Source organism: Nipponia nippon, unplaced genomic scaffold (genome assembly GCF_047370975.1).
Source record: "Nipponia nippon isolate SJK-2023a ecotype South Korea unplaced genomic scaffold, ASM4737097v1 scaffold_1, whole genome shotgun sequence".
NCBI classification, from domain to species: Eukaryota; Metazoa; Chordata; class Aves; order Pelecaniformes; family Threskiornithidae; genus Nipponia; species Nipponia nippon.
Genome location: NW_028262290.1, coordinates 645,473 through 662,195, shown reverse-complemented (window position 1 = coordinate 662,195; position 16,723 = coordinate 645,473). Strand labels below are relative to the sequence as shown.

Below are 16,723 nucleotides of genomic sequence, written 5' to 3'. Positions count from 1 at the left end.
CAGCGAGACCCTCCATGGGCTTTGGTGCATCGCAGCTCCCCCGGCACACGGCACACCCCCTCCCCGCTTGCTACGGAGCGCTGGCCCGCTCCCAACGGCCGCGGTGCAGCTCTTGCATCGAAGGTAGAGGAGCTATCAGAGAACCGGCGCGCAGCGCCAGGGTCTTACCTGGCGAGCACGGCGATGCCGTCGTGGTGCCTCTCTGGACTCGCCATCAGCTCCCAGCCGCCGGCACTGCTCACGGCCCTGGCGACCTCCTCGCTGCCGCCCCGGGCCAGCATGACCTTCAGCGTTTCCACGGCACAGCTGGGGAGAGAAGCCCGGCGGAGAGGTCAGGGCAGGCTGCCTGCCCTGCCTGCAGCCCTGCCCGTCTGACAGGTCGCAGGGCGGCAGAGGAGGGAACTTCTTGCCCAGGGAGCGCTGGGACACACGGGAGGCGTTCGGGGGCTTGAGGACGGGATGAGTTATGCGAGGGCTTTAGCTGGAGTGAGACGAGCCCATAACTCACTGCTACTTCCATTTACACCGTGACGTTTGCCGTTAAAGTGATCCAAGACAATAGACTGAAAAGTAAAGAAGTCCAGAACTACTTTAAGGAGGTTTTTTTTGCATTAATATTTTATAGGTAGGGATTAGTTTGCTGCAAGCACAGGGCAACATATGGGAAACATACATTATCCTGTCAAAACAAAACAAATATTAGCAATGGATAAATCTTAGCCTTCAATACAAGCAAGAGGAATGCAGCGACCACACGCACAAAGAAAACATCATTTAGTAAGAGTGTCTCAACACAAAGGTCTTTCAGCTTACGAGCTGGGTTCCTGCTATTTTGGCTTCTTGTAGGGATGGGCCAAGCTGCGGTGCCAAGGGACCGGTGGTCCGAGGAACCGTCACCCCCCGAGCCCCAGGAGGCTGCAGGGCGCGGGCACCCTGGGGCTCCGCCACAGCCACCTCCTCCAGCAGCTGCAGGAGCCCCAGAGAGCCCAGCTTGCCCCAGCGAAGGACATCCAGGCACGCCTCTTGCACATCCAAAGTGGAGACTAACAACGGAAAACAACCACCCTGACCCACTGCACGCACAGAAAACACCCTGCCACGCCAGAGCCGAGGCTTTCGGCAGTTTTGTACTGTGCTTGTCGGTATGTTTTACCAGGAGCCGGGGCTGGGGCTCCTCCAGGGATGAGTGCCCGGAGGACCCACGCACACAAGCAGAGCATCCTTAAGGGCCAAAGCCGAGCACCTGCCCATGGCAGAAGCACAAGGAGCAGGAAAGGAGACAAGCAGAGGGACGCAGGTTTGCTTTTCTGCTTGGCACGGCCACCTCTAGCGCGCAAAGCAAGAGGTCTCCGCTGCAGCCCCCGCGAGCCTGCGCAGAAGCTGCCCGGTCCCGTGCGTCCACGGGGCACACAGCATGGCTCTGGACCCATGGGGCAGACGGTACAGAAGCCTCAAGCCTGCCCTGCAAAACCCAGCCGGAGGAGCCCACAGAGGAGCCATCCAGCCGGCTCCGTCAGCGACGGCATACAGAAAAGCAGGACCACGAACGCTTGCTCAGCTCTCGTGAAAAGCCCAGGCTGGCGGAGAGTCTTTCAGCGTGCTTTAAGCATCCCTGCATCGTGAAGACTACAGGGCAACAAGGAATTAATTACCAATTAAAGAAAACCTTAGGCGGAAGTATTCTTCCACCGTCTGTCCGCGCCAATCTGCCGGTATATGTAACAGTCCTGGTTTTCGTGCTTTGGAGTCCGGCCACGCAGGCCTTCGGAGTTTTTCAACCAGTTTTCAGCTGAAGACTGCCCGAGCTGCTGCAGCGCACAGCTCCCCGAGCCGGCGGCGGTGCTCCCTTCCCGCCAGCTGTAGCCGAAATCACTAAGTGACAGGCAAGAGCCTCCATTTAGAGAGGTCCTTCCACAGAGCAAGTCCCTGACCTTGAATATCCCTTCCCAGCAGCCTGGCACAAAACCCAGGCTCCTTTTTCATTACAGCAGTGGCTTTAGTGGGGAGGTGCAGCGTCCACTTCACGTATTCCTGCCTGTTTGGAGCAGGAGACCCCGACGCCTTCCAGCTCTGCCAGCCCAGCAGCGGGCAGCACGGCCCCGCAGACCGGGTCCAACGCAGTAGAGCTCTGCACGGGCTCCAGCACCAGTGCTCAGCAGATACACGGCTGTACCGCTGCCTACGGCGTGCCCATCCCCGTGCTCTCGCGTTCCCTAGGGCAGAAATCATCACCACACACCGCCGCGGCACGGGGCATTTACCAGCTCTCGGTCTGCCCAGCTCCAGAAGACCGAGCCAGTCTCCCTGCCTCAAGGCAAGGTCGACCTAATCCTGGAGTGTTTACCCAGTACGTCTCCAGTCCTCTCAACCATTCCTGGGGTTCTCCCCCTCGCCGGCAGGGAGCCCCCCACCCCCAAAGCCTAACCTGAATCGCACTCCAGCTTTGGTGCAACGGAGACCCCCCTCCTGCAGCATCGTGAGGGCCGCTAACATTTCTACAGAGCAAGAGAACTCCATAAGCCTCAAAACTCAAAGCTTGCATCCAGATGAACCTGTAATTTAGTCCAAGCAAGCTGCAGTAGGATTTAATTTTCTTGCAGCATAAGAAAGCAGCAACAAAAAAGCCTCCTGGCAGACGCTCATGGACCAGAGGCCAGTGAAGGCCGAGGAACTTCCCACCAGCTCCCTGCTTGGGGACGAGGTCCGACAGGCAACATCCCGGCGCCAGCCCGGTGCTCGCGGGGGGCTCCTCCGGAGGGACCATTCCCGACAAAGCCCCTGCGTGCCGGCTGCGGGATTCCTGCTCCACTCGAACCTCGCCAAGGCTTCAGCTCCTTGCCCGCAACCCCAGGCTCTCCCGCTCCTTAACAAGAGCTAAAAAGCCCGGGGCGAGCGCAGCGGGTTAGCCCCCGCGCAACCAGAGGCTGCTCCTGCAAGACAGATGGTTAGAGCCGTTCATTCACAAGGTTTGCTTTTTCCACAGTGTCCTATAGACACTTCCTTCCTTTCCAACAAAAGCCCGTGTCTTCCAACCTCCCTTTCCTGCCAAGCTATCATATTCACCTTTACCATCTCTCTTTGGCATTTAAATATCATGAAGACTTAGAATTCAAAACGCGTACAGGAAATTACTTTGATATTGTAACCAGCTCCTGGGACAAGGCTGGAATTTCACATCCCCGCGGTTTTTCTGTGCGTTGGACAAAGACCGTTCCCCCTCCATCCATGGGCGATGACTTCACGGACGCGCGGCCACGGCTACCTGCCTGCACGGCAGGAGCAGAAACGGGGCTCAGAGCCGCACCGCGTGCCCTTCCCTGCCCCTCCGGCCAGTCCCCGGAGATTTCTGGCCAGAGCCGGCGTGACGCAGCCCCTCTCCCTGCTCCCCAAAAGCAGGCGACACCACCGGGGACTCGCAGCTGCGATGCACAGCCAGGACACGGCCAACGGTACCAACACCTGCAAGATCAAGCGGAGATTTGAGAAGCGGTGCCAAGAAACCCAACACAGCGCACGCGCGCTGGCCACATCTGGGGAGCGGCGATGGAGAAGCCTTTTTCCCTTCTTGAGGACACAGACGCCGCGTGTGACCCATCGACTGTGGTCCCAAGGGAACGAAGCGGAGCACACCCGCACTCGGACTAGCCCTGGTGAGGCAAGCCATGGGCTCGGAGCAGCGAGAAAGCCCCTCTGGTACAATCCTGCCCAACTTCACCGGGACCAAGCCGGCCACCTCGATCAGCGGCAGCAGGAGGGAGCCAGCCTCTGGCGGAGCTGCTCCCCGGGGCTCCCCCATCCCACATCTTGGGATGTGGGTGTCAAAGAGCTGCTGGCTCCTACCGCTCTTCTGGCTGGCACGTCGGCTTTTCCTGCAACAAGGATCCAGGGCCTCTCGCATCCCAAAGGTTCACTCTTGGGATCGACAGCTGCCTTGCTGCCGCAGGAGCGCCCAGGCAGGAGCCTGGGGAGGCCCACGGGCTCATCCAGCCCCGCTCCACGGATGGAGCGGCGGTCCTGGCAATAGTTCAGTGCGTTCTGGTTTGTGTCCCCAGTGCTGTTTGGAGCCCAGACGCTGTTGGAGGAAGAGCAGTCATTTCTGGCTCCTGCATCTCCTTCCCTGGGAGGCAACCAGTTGCTTCGAGTTTCCTTCAGCACTCCCCGTGTTATGGTACGGGGTCTGGCTGGGATCTGCCCGTGCCTCTCTTCCAGGAGTCGTTAAGGGGGAAGAGCATGACGAGAACAGACAGTTCTGGCTGCACGAGCCCAAAGCCACAAAGGCAGTGCGAGTGCCTGCTCCCGTTGGGGGGATCTGCACAAAGCCACCCCGGACCGCGGCCGCTGCCGCGCGAAACGCCCCGAGGGGACGGGGCAAGAGCCACAAGCTCAGGGAGCGACACCGCCAGCGCCAGAACGGCCGCGAGAAAACCCACACTCGGCGTGAACCACCCCGCTCCTCTGAGGCATCGCGTTTGTTTAATTTTATTCTAACATGTGGTCTAAATAAATCACTAATCTGATAGCAGCCCTGCCATCCAGCGTAACAACCTGTTTCCACTCATTACATCTCCCTGCTGGAAAAGTCACCCTCTGCGTGAGCAGCAGCTTTCCGAGATGAAGACGGGGCCCACCACGGTACGAGACGAAGACGGGGGGCATTGCTCGGTGTGCCCAACGCTGCCGTTCCAGTCGCTCCGCTCGGGGTAAGGAAGCGGTCTTTCTGCACCATTGGGATCTGAGAAATGAACTGTCAAGTGATGCTCGAGCCCTTTTAGCTCGCTGCCGCTTTGTCTGCTCTCTTTGTGGGCTTCTCCAGGCTTTTTCTTTTTTTTCCCCCTAAGACTAATAATAGCCTGTAAAAAAACAAACCAAGTCTGGAAACCCACAAGAGGATAACACTGAAAATCAGGGCAGAGCTTCCTCCCCGCGGGCCGGCCCACGCTCCAGGGAAGCCTTCAGACATTGAGCTGGTGGAGGGAGCGAGCCGGCGGCTGGAGAAGCCGCCCCAGAGAAGGGCTCCCTGCCCTCCGGCCCCCCGGTAAGCCTGCGGCACCCGCTGCCATTGCTGCCTGGGATGTGGCTTTAACCCCAACATCCCCATAAATTTAAAGTGCTTTAAAGCAAGCGCAGGCACCGCTCATCAGCCAGACGATTTGCTGCAGGACGAGGGCACCTGCGGCCACAACGCCAGGGCTGCGCCACGGCAGACAAGCCGCCAGAAGCGGGGCTGAAGGCCGAGGGGCACCAGCACCGTTTCAGACGCTAAATCCAGCGCAGGCAGTGCGGACAGCCGGGACGGCTGATGCACGTCGGCACCCAGCCCAGCCCCGGAGCAGCTCCGTGAGGGTCCCCGGGCAGGCAGAGTCGCTGCGGGCGGGAGCAGGGCATCTCATTCACAGCCACACCACCTGCAGAGGCTGAAGAGACAAGTCCTGGTCCTTTCTCCTACAGATCAAGGCCAGAGGCGCAGGAGAGAAGAGCAAGCCCTTGGGGCTGCTCGGCCCAGGCAGGCTCCCGCAGGGGCACGGGACGGAGCCACGCGGAGCACGGGCAATGGCTGGAGAAGCAGCACGGCTGGAGAAGCAGCACTTCGCACCAACCCAGCGGGATGCCCGCAAGAAGCTGGAGACCTGCGTACGTCGACGGGACACGTTCAGGGGTCCAGCAGCCCCACCACGTTACAGGGTTACAGCCTCACGCTCCCGGGAGGGAACACACTGAAACCCAGGGGTGGGAGAGTCCTGCAGGTCACCTAACGCGGGCTCTGCCTTCACGGCGTCCCACCTCTCCCAGCACAAAGGCTCTGCTGGAAACGTCCAGGAGCTGACAATGCTCAGCAAGCCGGCCAGCACCGCGCTCACGGGCTCAGAGCGCCACGGAACGATAGCCTGCGCTGGATGCAGACCCCGCGCGGGACGCGGACCCTGCACACTCGGAGCTGGCAGAGGGTTGCAGCGGTCTCCTCTTCCTCTGCGGCCAGGGGAAAGCCTCACCTGCAGCGGCCCTTTCGGCATCCTCGCTGTCTGAAGATGCCAGATGCACAAGGCCAACACAGGTGCTGCCCCGCGCCAGCAAACACCCTTTGGTGTTTGAACCCGGGCTGTTTGGTTCGAGCAGAGGATTATTTAGCAGCTGCGGTGACTCTTGCCTGTGTTCAGCAATTGGCCGTTTGGGGTTTCGGGGGCTCTCACAACAGAGAAATCATTTTTACAACAACACTCTCTTAAAACCCAGAAGAGCCAGCCCCAAGGAGAGGCCAGACCCTGAACGCATCTTTCAAAAAGCTGCTATCGCAGCCTGCCAGGCCGGGCAGCGCAGAGGCCGCTGGCGTCCCGGGCGGGCAGTGCATCGCCCCTCGCCGCTCGATGGGGCTACTTGAAGGCGTTTGCCAAGACCAGAAGATGCAGTGACCCTAGGTGCTGGGCCAGGGCAGCTCCTCCAGGGAGGAGCACGGCCCTGGCAGCAGATACCCCAGCCCACAGGCGGACTGAAAGGGTCCTGCGAGGCCCTGTCCTTTCCAACGTGAGCCAAGCCCGAAGGGGACCAGCGTATTTCTGCTACCCTGCGAAGGCCACTTCCCAACCTTTGACCATAAAAGCGTTAATGTCGGGTACAGACTTGGCTGGAGGTAGCCAAACCCTTACGGTTTTGCCCAAGTTGGGGTGCTGCGGGCAGAGGCCAGGGGAAGGCGAAGCAGCCAGCGGCAGCTCTCCGCACACGAAGGGAAGTCCCACCTTCACGGAGACCCTCAGCACCGCAGGCGCGGGCTCGGAGGTTGTGAAGGGGGAGCTCATTAGAGGCTGGTGACAGGCAACGGCACTCGTTCCTAAGCCCTCTGCCAGAGGAGCCCCCCAGGCAGAGCAGAACAAGCCAGAGGCACCCGCAGAAGCAGGGGCCGGGCAGGTCGCCACAACCAGAGCCCTCCCCGCCAGACCTCTGGGTCTCCTCCTCGGCGGTGAGGGACACCACAGGTCGAAAGCACCGAAGGAGGACAAGGCAGATGCGGTGGCTCGGCACTGCCACCTCTACGTGGCGGCAAGACGGCATCGTGGCCCGGCTCTGTTCGCTCAACGGGCGGCAATGCGGCGTGACCGAGACATGCTGCAGCCATCGACGCGACGAAGCCAAAAAGTTTGCTCTTTCCAGCTTCCCCTCCTCATCCTTCAGGGAAGCGGAGCCATCCTCCCTCCCCAAGAAATGCTCACCCGCCCCCGATGTGCCCAGCGAGCCCCGGGGGGCCCCGCCGAGGCCCGCTCCCGAAAGCCAGCGGGGCTTTTTCGGGAGGCTGCGGCAGTAACCCAAGCCGGCAGGGCTCTGGCACTGTGGCTGCCCGAGCTCTGAAAAGCACAGCTTTCACTGCGGCTGCAGGGGCGGCTGATTTAATGCTTCCCAATTTAGAGATTGTGTTCTGCAGAAGAAAACACATCAAAAAAAAACCAAACCCAAAACCCAGAGCCCAAACCGCACCAGAGGTCAGGCTGTCATACCTAAGGCGTTACGGCCCGGGTGTTATTACCCAGCCCTCCGATTACAGAGGCAGCGCACGCTCTTGTGTTTGCACAAACAAAAATGAGTTCCACATGGCAGGTAGGCGCGTTCCCTCCGCGCCGGGCGCCCCGGCTCCGCCGTACCTGCAGGGATGGAGGCTCCGGGGGGCCTGGCCGTGGCTGCTGCTCCTCCTCTCCCTGCTCTGCAGGTTCTTCGGTAGCTGAACACCCACGGTGCAGCTGACGCGCAGCAGGAGAGTCACAAACAACGGCGGGTAGAGTCCCAGCACTGCTGCCCCAGACTCCGGAGCAGACATGATCTCATACAAAGCACATGTGGCCTGGAGAGAGAGCGAGCGCGCGGGAGAAGAGGATTAGGAGGGGATCTCCCACACCACGCCGATATCTGTTAGTAAATAACCCAGCGAGGTGGCGGGAGGGTTTTTTTTTTTTTCTCCTTCCCGCAACGCCGAGTCTAACAAAGCATCGGCATCTACCCCCAGCGTAACCCCTCCGTATCCCACACGCAGCTCCGATGGAGCTACAGCTGCTGTTAAAAGCACCGCTCCTAGGGAAAGCTGGGTGTTTCCAGCTGGGGCAGGTTTGAAGCCTGTACCTGGGGAAGGAGAGCAGATCCAAGAGCTCAGGTTTTATGGGCAGGAAGACAACGCGCACGCAGAGCCCTATTCCGGCCAATTTAAAAAGCCGTAATTACACAGCACAATATAGAGGGGTGTTAAAACCAGAGCGGGGAGGGGAGGAGGGTTTGCTTTCAGCGCGGCCGATTCTGTACCATCTGCATTCGGTCCTTCAGAGGAGGAGGAAATTTTCACAGCTGCTTTACTGCTTAGAAAGCTGCCAAGCTGGGTTTATTTTTTCTGAAGGGATAAAATGCAAAGTGGTCTCCCTTGAGGATGGACACCTGAGAGGCTTTTTACGAGCCTGTGGATTAGCTCTAATAGGCATTACACAGCGATGCGTTATTTCCAGAGTCTACGCCTGGCACAAACCCCCAAGCCAAGGAAACGAAAAAAAGCATTCCAGGTGTTGGCGTGGGGAACGGTGGGGCCGGGCCGGCAGCGGGACACTTACGGCCAGGGGCAGAGGGGTCGCGATGCGCTCGGATCCGCTGCCCAGCAGGAAGCACTTGCTCTCCTTGTACGGGACGTCCCTGTTCACCTTCTCCAGGAGCTGCTCCAGGATCTGGGAGGTGAGGGTGGGCTCGGTGGCCAGGGACCGCCACATGGCGCACGCGTGGCTAGAGGAGAGGAGGGAGGGGAGCGCCGCGTTGGCACTGGCTGCCACCGTTAACTCGCTGCCCTGTTCAAGGGGTGGCGAGCGTCGGCCACCTCCCCGCGCCAGGGACCACCTGGGTCACGTCACCCACCGCACAGAAACGTGGGCCAGGAGCGCGTCACCGCCGGGCAGGAGGCACCTGGCTCAGCAGCTCCGCTGCAACGGCGGCTAGCGCCTCGCTGCCGGCAAAGCCGGCACAGAGAGCGGGAGCCTGCAACGGCAAGCCCCAGCAGGAGAGCCGTCCTGGGTGGCTCACGGGAGCCGCATGCAGGGGAAGGCTCAACGGCAGCCTCCTGTGACAGCGGAGGCTGTGCCGTGCGATCCTCACCCAGCGGCTGCTCTCAGACAACACCCAGAGCTGCCCTGCAACCCCAAAACCCCAGGGCTCCCCCGAGACCAGCAGCCAGACAGCTCCTGCCTTGCCCCGTGCGCTTTGCAAGCCGGCGTGCTGGGGTAGGAACGGAGCAGCAGTTACGGGAGGAGGAGGAGGAGGAGGAGGAGGAGGAGGAGAACACCTGCTCAAGGCTCAGCCCAGGGCTGGCACCGACTCGTTCAGCAGCTTCGGGGTAGGTGGCCCGCTCCGCATAGCGGCACTGAGCACCCCAGCCACCGGCTGCCAGCCCAGCAAGCCCCCCAAAAGGCAGCTCTGGCAGCAAGCGACCGTGCTGATCCTTGAGCGAAATTCCAGCAGGGTCTGATTACTGGGGTAAGGAGCCAAAAGATTAGCTACAGCTTAGGCGAAAGCCGCTCCAAAGCCCAGGCACCGTGAGAGCACGTGCAGGCACCAGGCCACTGTGGCAGAACGGGGCAGGACCTGTCAAAGGGTAGCGAGCTGCCCAGCAGGCTGGACACCACCACGCTCTTGTGCTGGGAGGCCAGGATGTAAACCGTCTGCTGGGCCGCCTTCCGGATGTGCTCCTCGTCCACCTCCTCCAGCTTGCTGTGGATGATGCTCATGATGTCGGGCACCTGCGGGAAGAGGAGACGGCGGCATCCAGCCGAGGGCCAGGACACGTTGAGCACTTGGGGTCACCGTCAGACAGTCCCTGCAGCCAGGACATGCGTGTCCCGTCCCCTCGATCGCAGCCCAGGCAGGTAACGGGACTTCAGGAGGCAACACGGGTGGGCAGGCCGTCAGGCGGGGCAGTTTATCTTCCTGGCTGAGGGAAGTCTGCCTGCTCGCTGGGTGCGTGCAGAACCACAGACCTCTCTGGAAGTCAAGGATCCTTCCCCACCCCGCCACCCAGGAGAGGGAGGAGGCCACAGGGTATTCCCAGGGGAAAGAGGACCCAGCAAGGACGCTCAGCCCCCCAGCCAGAGCCTTCTGGCGAGGAACTCGCGCTAAGCCCCAGCCTCGACACGGGTGCAGCGAGAGGAGCTCAGCAAGCGAGTTCCTGAGAGGAACTCAAGCTGAACGCAGGGAGACACCTCGGCACTCGCTGCAAGCCGTAAAAACGCACGTTAAGACAAATAGGAAGTTCACGCGCAGACCAGGCCTGGCAGCAAATTCCCGAGATTAAGTGCAGAGCAGCCGAGCGCTCTGTCCCCAGCTGCGCTCGGGTCTGCCCCACAGACTCCGAGGCTTAGCATCAGTTCAGATTTCAGGATCTGGGCTGGACTGGATCTGACCAAAAGGTGAGTCATGTAAGCTGGAGCAATCCCATGTAGGATAGAGGCTAATAGGTAGCGAGCGGGACTTCAGCAGAAGCTCTAGCGCAAAAGAAAGCCCACGGAGTAGCTGGAGACCTGGTGTTTCCAATTAGCGCAAGAGAAAGGGGGAGCTTAGCCCTAAAGGTAGTGGATTAGACAAAAAAGCCTTCTGTGTCCAGCACCTCTAAGCCCTGCAAGCATTCAGACTGGCTTCCCAGCCAGGAACCCTGGGCTCCCCCAGAGCTCGCAAAGGTTTCACAGGGAGCCTGAGCCCTTCTGGTAAAGTGAGCTTCTCTGAACTCCTCAACCCGCGCGAGAGCCAGACCGGAGCTGGCCTCGCCAGCAGCCGCCGCCTCCTACCACACAGCAGCCTTCCTCGACTGCGAGGCCGGAGGAGGAGAGCGCGAGCACACGTGTCCACGGGAAACAGGCAAGGTCAGGAGCGACAGCCCCCGAAAGCTTTGGGGCAAGCGTTCCCCTGGCCAGAAACGCAACAGCTGAACAGAGTCCCTTCAGACAGGGGTTAAATCCCACCTCCCTTCTTCCGTCAGGGCTGGACCTCTCCCTGCGCTGGGCATCGCTCTCCTGGCATGGGCTTGCCCCTTCCCAGAGCACCCCTGCCTGCACCAGAGAAGCCCAGCACCCCCAGCAAACCAGCTGCGGGAGCCGCAAGCGGGAAGTCAGCAGGCTACGCATGTGGGAAGAAAGGGAGGCGGCAAGAGCCGGCTGGAGCCGCCTCTCCCGGGCTGCGTTTGGAGCACGGAGGCAGCGCCAAGGCCGAGCAGCAGCGGCTTACCTTCTCCTGCAAGACGCCGCCGCGCTCCTTGAGGAGGGAGTTGATCATGACGGTGGCTGCTCGGGAACAGTTCTTATCAGGGTCCGCCAGCCCCTCGAACATGGCGAGCAGGAGGCTCATCAGCTGGTCCGGAGGGACACGCTTCCCGATCACCTAGGGAGAGGGCAAGCGGAGTTAAGCGAGAGGTTTCTGTCGCTCTCCGAAGAGAGCGGTCCCTTCGATGACACCGGCAGAGCCCGGACGAAGGGCCCCCTGCGCAGCTTCCCCAGCTGCAGGCAGCAGGGCGGCCGTTCCTCGGCTCGGTGCCCTGCTGGAGCGTCAGCCAGGAGCCCAAATCCGTGGCAATGGAGGGGACCAAGGGCCAGGCCACAGCCCCAAAGGAGGCAGGAGGCCACCTGCCCCACACGTTGGCCAGTGTGGCCAGATAACTCGGGGCTCTCTTGGGATGGGCTGGGAGAGCACAACCAAGCCATTAACTCTGCTCTGGCCACCACCCAGCCGCTGGGAGGATACTCCCCCAGGCCTCAGCACGCTCTCCAGACCTGACGGTGGAATAAGCTGCTCCGCCGATGGGTTAGTAGGGGGAACGTCCACTGGAGCGACAACCTTTGAGGAATAGCAGCTTTTCCAGGACAAAGAGATACTACCAGCTTCTCTACGAGTCCTTCTGGAGCAATGCTTGCAGAGCTCTCGGCACAGAAAATGGCCATCAAGGAGGAGCTCGCCCGTGCAGCTCTCAAGGGCAGAGTGGCCACCCCTCATCCCATCCCTCACCACCAGACCCCAGATGCTGTCCACGTCATTCAAGTCACGGTGGTTTGAGAGCCACGTTTGGACCCTTCTGGGTGTAAAGTTGCACCAAATGGCTTTACCGACACCACTGCCATGCTGGGAGGCAGCCAGGAGCCCAGTGGCCCTCAAGGCCAGGAGCCCAGTGGCCCTCAAGCACCGGACCTCAAGGGCTTCCTTCGGCCAGCAGCCTCCACTGAGGAGCACGACGTGCCAAAGTCTCCACCCTGGAGCACGCTGGAGCCCCACGCAGGTCCCGCAGGGCTGAGCTAGACCACCTCCACCTTTGCTTTTAGATGACGTGGACAGAAACTACTTGCGTTACCTACAGCAAAGTAAGTTTTCGACCCCAGCGCTGGGAGCGCTGACGGCTGAAGGGTTCAGGCTGCCCGCCAGACCTCTGAACGGATGCCCTGAGCCACAGCGCAGCCAGGCACGAGTCCCTGCTGGCATCCACTGCAGCCCCAGAGCGTCTGCACAGATGTCCTCGTCGGGGCCTCGTGCCCAAAGCGGGGACCAGCAGCTCCCCGCTGGGGGCGAGGTGCCCTGAGCATCCCCTGGCCAGCCCAGGGCAATTCTCCAGCTGGGGGAGAAGACTGCAGCGTCCTGTTTTCTGGTGCAAGACTGGGGCTCCCCAGCAGCCTCCAGACCGCCACAGACGAGGCATCAAGCCCTCTGCAGCTCCCGCTCCACAGCTCCACCACCCCGCAAAGACCAGGGCCGTGCTGGATTTGCCCTCCACCTTACCATGGCAATGTTGTTGCAGGTATGGAAGAGAACGGTGAAGTCGGGCTCCTCCAGGCCTTTCTTCAGAGCTTTCAGCCCCTCCACCATCTCATCTCTGTGATCCCGGGCAAAACCTGGATGCGGAGGGAGCATTCAGGGAACAGCATTCCTCATTTTATACCCACAGGCTGCAGAGCACTGGGTTTTACTCGCGAGCTGGCCCAGCTTTCAGGAGGGAGCCAAGAAGCCGAAGCTGCTGCCAAGGGCCAGAAGAGCTTGCCCTGCAAGGAGCCACACCGCTCTGGAGAGCAGGACCCAGACAAATCCTCTCCTGGCGCTGTAGGGCCTCTGCTTTTCCCAACGCCTCCATCTGAAGTGGAGGACTGACCTCTCCTGGAGAGAGGGGGAATGCCAGGCTGAGGAACCTGCTCCGCTGCACTCCAGCCTTGGAGAGAGCCTCTGAAACCCAAAGGCTTCGCTGATGTTCTCCAGCAGCCCTGCTTCTGCAGCAAACCGCATCCGTAGGCTTTGGGATCACGCACGGGGAGGGATGGGATGAGCACCCCTCCGCCCAGCCGCGGAGAAGGGGGATCTGGCTGCTGGCACCCACCGCCCGAGCGGCGAAACCACCCTCCGCCACCCGCGCACCCACCTTCATAGCACAGCTGGATGTAGAGCAGGCAGTAGACGCAGTCGATGGCGTGCTGGCGAACGCTGGCCAGGGAGTCCGAGCAGCGCGGGGAGAAGAGCGCGATCAGGACGCCGAGGTTGTAGAAGGGGATGACGGTCTGCAGGGATGACAAACGCAGGCGACGTTAGTGAGGAGAGCACGGGGACACCTGTAGCCAGTACAGCATTTCCCCACCGCCACGAAGCCCACCCCCGCGGGGAGGGACGCACGCACAAGCCCCAGCAAGGCTGACAGCAGCAAGGAGACAGACGCTGGAGCGCTGGGTTTACTTACGCTGACGTTCAGCTTGCTCAGGTAGAATTCCAGCAAGGCGGCACTGACCTCCACTGCTCGCTGCCGCTCGTGTTCCTTGTTAGACTTGATCCAGGGGCCCAAATGCTACAGGGAAACGGATCAGAAAGGAGAGCAGAAGCTCGGCTGCTTTGCTGTGCGCAGCGAAGGCGTCCTTCAGCCCAGCGACCCGTGGTGCACGCGTGGGCTGTGGGAACTACGGCCCCCGCCCCACCACCTTATCCTGCCTCGTCGTCAGGACGACACCGGCTCTCTGCCTCCCAGTGAGGCTGCATGTGCGTCCCCGCCGCTACCAGAGACCTCCTCGTCAGCCACGTGCTGGGCACCCTTCTCGGGCAACAGCAGGCATGCCCAAAGGGGCAATCGCCTGCTTCCTCCCCTCGAGACCTTGCCCCAACCAGGCAGCGTGAGCACCACAGCAGAGCAGCCGCGCTGCGTGCCCAGCCTCTGCAGGAGGGGGGCTAGGGCCACACCAGACCCCACGTCACACGGAGAAGCGAGGACCAGTCTCATAATCCCCGCTCTGGGTCCAAAGCTGTCTCTGCCTCGTGACCTCTGTTGGCAGGCAGGCACCTCGGCTTCCCTGCTTCTCCCTGAGGAACCCACCAAAGCCAGGCTGCACCTACCGCAAACATGTCCTGCAGCCCGTGGGGGGTCAAGTTCCTCTGCAGGAGACTCTTCAGCAGGTCTTTAAGTGCACTGATGGTGTCACCATACAGCATCTAAGGAGGAAAGACTGATCACAGGCTACGCAAGCGCTGCGCCTCATCCCGGAGAGCCAGCCCAGGCACGCAAGGAGGGAGAGATCTCTCTCTCCGCACCTATTCTCAGCTTGTAGGACTCTCCCGGGTGGTGGGTGCCAAGATGCGGCCACCTCCAGCTTAGTAGGAAAACGCAGCAGGGACTGAAACCCAGTTTGCAAAATCCACCTTCACTGGAAGTGCTGGGCACATGGTGGGAGCCAGCACGGTGGTGGCCATGACCTGTGCCGAGCGCCAGCAGCTAGCCAGAGCCCAGCATGATAGCACAGACTTTCCAGGGGGGAATTTGTTCCTTCTCCCACTTGGGGATAAATTCCAGCAAGCCCAGTCTGAACAAGCCCTTTGCAGATGCTTACAGTTTCCTACCAGGTCTTATTTTGGGATAAACTCCAAAAAATAAAAACTACAAAGCTTTGTAGGATGGAAGAAAAGGATTATTAACTTAAATTTTTAGGCCAGATGCCTGCAAACGCTAGCTGGGGACAGCCAGAGCCCCAGGCTCCTGCTCTGCAGCTCACCTTGAAGGAGCCGCAGCAGCAGCCGGCGATACGGCGGCGCACAGGGCCGCTCTGCAGCCCCCCAGCAGCTGCAACAACTTCATTAGCAGTATGTTATTTTCATTCATTAAGCACTCAACCACAACTGAGAAGCAGCTGCAGCCTTTCAAAAGCTAGTTATGTAAAGGCCCCTTCTACCCTGCAGGGTTTCCAGGATCATTTGATTTTTCCCCTCGAGGGAGTTCATGCTCTTATTAGCAGCATTTGGACTTGCTGATAAGCTCATATTTTCTCACTTGCTATCAGTGCACAGAAGGGCCAGGCTTTTTCAAGAGATAAGTGAGCAGAGGAAAGGCTGCGGCTTGCTTCCCCCGAGGTGCCCAGCCGAATTGAAAACAGGCCTTTCCCACGGCTGCTGGGCTGCCAGGGAGGTGCTGGGGCCCCAGGACCCGACGGCTCACAGGACTGTGAAAAGGCATCTGTGCGCTGCCCCAAAACCACTGTCCCGGAGCAGCCAGGACCGCAGCTCCTGCGCCGCAGAACAAAGCCGCGTCACCCCGCGATGTTAGCTCCGCATCGGCTTTGTGCCGCCAGCGCTGGCTCGAGGCAGGCAGGCGTGGGAGGGAGCAGCACCGGCAACTCCCCGCCTGCCTCAGCCCGCTGGCGCTGGGTACCGCACCTCCTTGTGTAAGGCATCGCCGCCGTTCTCATCCCTCTCCTTCACCAGTTCCAGCGGTGGCAGGGCAAGCACGCTAGCAAGGCAGGTGTCAATCAGCTCCGTCCTGTCAGGGTCACTGAGGTGGGGCTCCAGGATGCTGATCCCAGGTTAAGAAAGCAACACGGACGCATCGAGCGCTACGGGAGCGCCTTTCACCCGGGTAAGCGGGGAACAAGGATTTTAATATGCATTCCTGCTGACTTGACTCCGTACTACGTGGCACCGGCTTTAATCGGAAGCAGGCAGAGTGTTCCCAGTATCTGTGTCAGGAGCTGTGACGTGCTAAATATTTTTAACTGGAGCTCAGAAGTCATCTTTGGGTGCTTGAGAGTGCAGTGCCCTTGGCTCTGCTTTGTACAAAGAACATTTACTGCAGCATCCAACGAGAACTGAGCCCGAGAGCACTGGGGAGAGCTAGCTGGCAGCCATGCCAACCAGACCGTCCCGTTTCTAGCACAGCTCTACCAACGTGCCCACCGAGGGAGAGCGCCTCGGCTCTGCCGCCAGACCCGCAGGGCAAACCAGGGAGCGGGGTCAGGCTCTGCGGGCGCAGCAGCTCCAGCAAGCGCAGCAGCTCCAGCGAGTGCTGCCCTGCACGCAGCATTCCCGCAGGGATGGGTGCAGAGGAAGGATACACCAGGTAAGTGCAGGTGATCATCGCCCGCTGGCGAACCGGCGTCCGCATCGCCTCCAGCGGTTCTGCTTTTATGAACTCCTGGAAGGCAGAACAAGGTGACGGTTATGGTCACATCCACCTCCATCCCACTCTAGGCATGGGCCAAGCCATAGGGCGATTGCTGCCTTGAAGCCCAGCCTCCCCAAGACAGCAAGCCAGGAGCCACACCGCGTTAGCCCGACACCCCAAACGCTGCACAACGACCCCAGGCCTTGGGCAACGCGGCCACGGAGATGCAGCACCATCGCTCACTGTGAGCCTGCTTTTGCTCGCAGCGAGCCATCCTCCCACCGCTCAGCTCCCTGCTGGGACCTGTCCTCTCTCAAAGGGCGGGCAGAGCCCAGACCG

The 16,723-nt window shown here is 60.7% G+C and overlaps 1 protein-coding gene across 6 annotated transcripts in view; it reads right to left on the bottom strand.

Moving 5' to 3' along the window:
• The window catches only part of MROH1 (maestro heat like repeat family member 1), a 56,189-nt gene that overhangs the window by 11,412 nt on the left and 28,054 nt on the right, over positions 1–16,723 (bottom strand). For all 6 annotated transcript variants that reach the window (XM_087731338.1, XM_087731484.1, XM_087731420.1 and 3 more), the window contains 11 exons: positions 16,335–16,414; positions 15,661–15,796; positions 14,350–14,445; positions 13,706–13,810; positions 13,394–13,529; positions 12,763–12,875; positions 11,227–11,379; positions 9,595–9,749; positions 8,577–8,742; positions 7,629–7,825; positions 169–306 (listed from right to left, as the gene is read on the bottom strand). In XM_087731338.1, the coding sequence (XP_087587464.1) occupies positions 169–306; positions 7,629–7,825; positions 8,577–8,742; positions 9,595–9,749; positions 11,227–11,379; positions 12,763–12,875; positions 13,394–13,529; positions 13,706–13,810; positions 14,350–14,445; positions 15,661–15,796; positions 16,335–16,414 (1,475 nt within the window). The remainder of the gene's footprint in view (positions 1–168; positions 307–7,628; positions 7,826–8,576; positions 8,743–9,594; positions 9,750–11,226; positions 11,380–12,762; positions 12,876–13,393; positions 13,530–13,705; positions 13,811–14,349; positions 14,446–15,660; positions 15,797–16,334; positions 16,415–16,723) is intronic.